This window comes from Fukomys damarensis, unplaced genomic scaffold (assembly GCF_012274545.1).
Source record: "Fukomys damarensis isolate Sample0158 unplaced genomic scaffold, DMR_v1.0_HiC HiC_scaffold_16, whole genome shotgun sequence".
Lineage (NCBI taxonomy): Eukaryota > Metazoa > Chordata > Mammalia > Rodentia > Bathyergidae > Fukomys > Fukomys damarensis.
The window spans coordinates 23,375,862-23,379,546 of record NW_022900928.1 but is presented as its reverse complement, the minus strand read 5'-3'; the positions used below and the strand labels follow the sequence as shown (position 1 = coordinate 23,379,546).

The window sequence follows — 3,685 nt, the reverse complement described above, 5'->3', positions numbered from 1 at the left end:
ATGGATAGAGGTGGAAAAAATCTGCTTGAACAGGAGGAGGTGAGGCAGATGCCTTATTACAGACTCTTCAGTGCACCCGAGACAGGTGTGGTCAGAAAGCAGAAGTCGGTGATTTTCTTGAAAAAGATCTGATAAAACATCACACACTTTGATTAGATCTACAACTGAAGTATTATATTCAAAGAACTCACACCAAGATTTCAATGTGTTGAATACCATTTTCTTTCAAACAATGAAATATTAATTGGCCCCATGAAAAGAAGAGGGAGTAAATAGCAAGGTGCTGTAGGTGTAGTGAAAACTGTCTTGCTCCTGTGAAATGTCAGATGCACTTAGTCAGCCACTGCAGCCAAAACTCCTATAAGTTTCTACTGTTACTTATGTGGTGAGTTTTATAGCATGCAGAAAACCTAGCCCAAAACATAACTGGGTATTACCTCAGTCATTACCTGAATTCTGTTGCTTCCAATGAATAATAAATTTACATTCCCTCATGTGAAGAATGCCATAGATGAGCCTTGTCTTTGAAATAAAATCTAGAAGCTTATTCCAAAACAGTTTTGTAGAAGAGATGAGAAATAAATAAGATTTCAGAAGATGATTTAACTGCTTGGAGACTGATTGAACATTAGAATTTTGAATTTCATACTTTGAGATAAGGAGTCACAACCATTTAAAAAAAAGAATTTTGTTATTACTGTGAGAGTGTCTTTGATTGTTTTGGAGAAATTAATATGTGTAGAAATTAGAATATTGGGCACAAATATCTACATTTGGGGAGAATTTGTGTTAGATGTCAGTCTTTCTCTCACCTTTTCAATTTGGTGCCTATGGTGGTAATTTAGTTTACAAGGATAAGAAATTCAAACCAGTATTATCTATTATTCTGAAAATAATTACATTATTTTTCTTTTTATTCATTTCTTAAGAATTTTCATTTTTAAATCTTAACTGTAACTGTACTACCAACTTCTCTGAGATCAACTTTTATTAACATTTTCAGTTGAGTTTTGTAACTGATGAAAGATAAGGGTCTAGTTTCACTCTTCTGAGTGTGGATATTTAATTTTTCTAGCACAATATATTTTTAACAGTTCTGTTGAAAATCAATTGATGATAGACACATGGATTTACTTCCAGGCTCTATATTCTGTTTCATTGGTCTATATTTATTTTTTCACACTGGTAAATGTTTCAGGACAGTGGCATGGGCAAGGATTATTGGGTCAAGATCCAAAAGCATGCCAAAGAGACATCTGTGCTCCCATGTTTATTTCAGCATTATTCACATTATTGAATAAGAGATGAAAACAGCCAAAATGTCCATCAAATGATGAATGGAGATAGAAAATGTGGCCTGTACATATACTAGGGTAGTGTTTGGCAAAAAAATCCCCTCAAACTCTGCCATTTGTGACAACTTGAATGGAATCAGAGAACCTTATGTTACAAGAAATAAGTGGTCCTAATAAGAAAATTATGGCATCATCCTTTTCATTGATGGAATACAGACGTTGAGAGTGGAATGGTGAGTACTAGAGACTAGGAAGAGTAGGGAGTAATGAGGAAAGATTGATCAATGAGTACTCCATCTCCCTCTGTTAGTAGTAAGAATTTTGGTGTACCGTTGAGTGGTAGGATGATTATAGATAGAAGTTTCTCATTGTATATCTTAAAAATCTGAAAGAAAGAGTTTTTGATGATTTCACCTTTAAGAAATAATAAATGTTTGAGTTAGATATGTTTTACTTGCTTAAACATTGTACAGATTATGCATATATGAAAGTACCACATTCTACCACAGTAATATATACACTTTTATGTTTATATGTTCATTGAAAATAAATTTAATTATAATAAAATGTTTCAAAAAGATAGAAAGCCTAATATACATAAAAATAGATAAATAAAAACTTTTATTTCTCAGTTAAAGTCATTGATGTGTAGGGATGAAAAAGTTGAATTTTAAATAAACAACAAATTATTCTAAGGTGAAAAATATGGCAGATTTTTATTTTGGAAGAAAAGAATTAACAAAATTAAACAATTTTATTCTGGAGATAACAACGCTACCTCTTGAATATTAATTATATTGCTCATGCTGAAGCAATAAGTTCAGCAAGGAATTGTTTAGAGAACAACCATACTTTCCAAAACAACCTAAGTCATATTTGGATTTATTTTCATTTTTCCTGGTTGGTTCTTTTTTTACCTTTCATTTGTCCATTTAAATGTTTCCTTCCCAGGAGGGCAGGGCTATGGGGCAAAAATGAGAACTAAGACCTGTCATGTAAAGGTACAAGATCCCAATGATGAATGTAACTGCACTGTGTACCTAAAATGTACCAATAAACCTAATGAAAAAAGAAATGTCACCTTACCAGCAATGAATTTTTTCCTCATCTTGTTTAGGTCAGGTCCTGGGTATATGCTTTCACTGCACCATGTGGCAAGCAACATTCTGCGATTTCAGACACTGCAATATACAAACAAGGAGGCAAAGGTCCCTGGTTTCATGGCACTAATAATCTAAACAGTGGAGGAAGGAGAACCATGCCTGCTCCTGACCCAGCAGCCATCGCTCAAGTGCCGGGAGGAAGCCTGGGCCCCGATCCACCCTGGGAAGGAGAACCACGCCAGCTCCCGACCTAGCTGCCATCACTCAAGCACCGGGAAGGTAGCCACACGGGCACCCCTGAACCCCCGTAAGCCCCCCCACCCGCACTCTCAGACCTCCTGACTGTGCCAGTCTTTGGACCCACTCTGCAAAGACAGAGGTGGTCATCAAGGGTATTTGTCTGAGTTCCCAACTTTGAACATCTTTACAGAAAGGACGTGGGAAACCTGTAATAGAACGTTGCAGAGTTCAACCATTCAGAAGGATGGGGAACTCAATCTGGGCCTTGCAGCCCAAGGTCAGTCAGTGTCATGGGGTTCAGCAGTCAGCTAACTGAGATCAGGGGTCCTGCATCCTTGCTCTGTCAGAGCCATTAAATGGTAAATACACTATATTGAAATTTTGTTCACTGCAGACATGGTCTGGACTGCTTCTTGATTTCAATTTAATTCAAATGATTTAAGGGTGATAGACTAGTGACTACCACAGGTGGTCAGTGTCCAAGTTGTGCTTGATCTTAATGGGTTGCTGATTGTATCAGTTGGGGTAAAGCATTGCCGTTGATTTGATGAGCTGTTTTCTCTGATGTTATGAAGATGAGAATGTCTGTGGGTCGTTACAGACACAGAAGTTAGGGCGGAACTATATCAGGAAGATTTGGGTGATAACCCAGAGATTGAACCAAGGACAGTCCAACAACAAAAATTAAAATGAGAAAACACTTAAGCAAGACACAAGGACAGACTTCCAGTTTACCAATGGCAAACAGTAGGGCAAATGAGGGTGAAAAGGCCAATAGTGAACCACCAGGACACCCTGAACTAAAAGCACAGGAAGTAACCAAACAGATCAATCAGGCTCTAGAAAAATTCAAAACAGAAATAATTTCCCAGATAACCATAGAGATAGTGAGCAAAATGGAAGTCATGATTCGATACTCTAGAGCAGAAACTGACAAAAAGGTAGATGAGCTCAGGACCATGATAGAAGCCATGAAGGCCCAGCATAAGAAAGAAATGGAATAAATAAACGCTCAACATAGGAAAGAAATGGAATCCATAAAACAGA

At 37.0% G+C, this 3,685-nt stretch overlaps 1 protein-coding gene across 1 annotated transcript in view; it reads right to left on the bottom strand.

Moving 5' to 3' along the window:
• Positions 1 to 2,727: 2,727 nt before the first annotated feature.
• Positions 2,728 to 3,685, bottom strand: part of LOC104865874 (olfactory receptor 52N2) — a 7,166-nt gene continuing 6,208 nt past the window's right edge. Inside the window, exon 2 of the mRNA XM_010629634.3 lies at positions 2,728 to 2,763. Within this exon, the coding sequence (XP_010627936.3) occupies positions 2,728 to 2,763 (36 nt within the window). The remainder of the gene's footprint in view (positions 2,764 to 3,685) is intronic.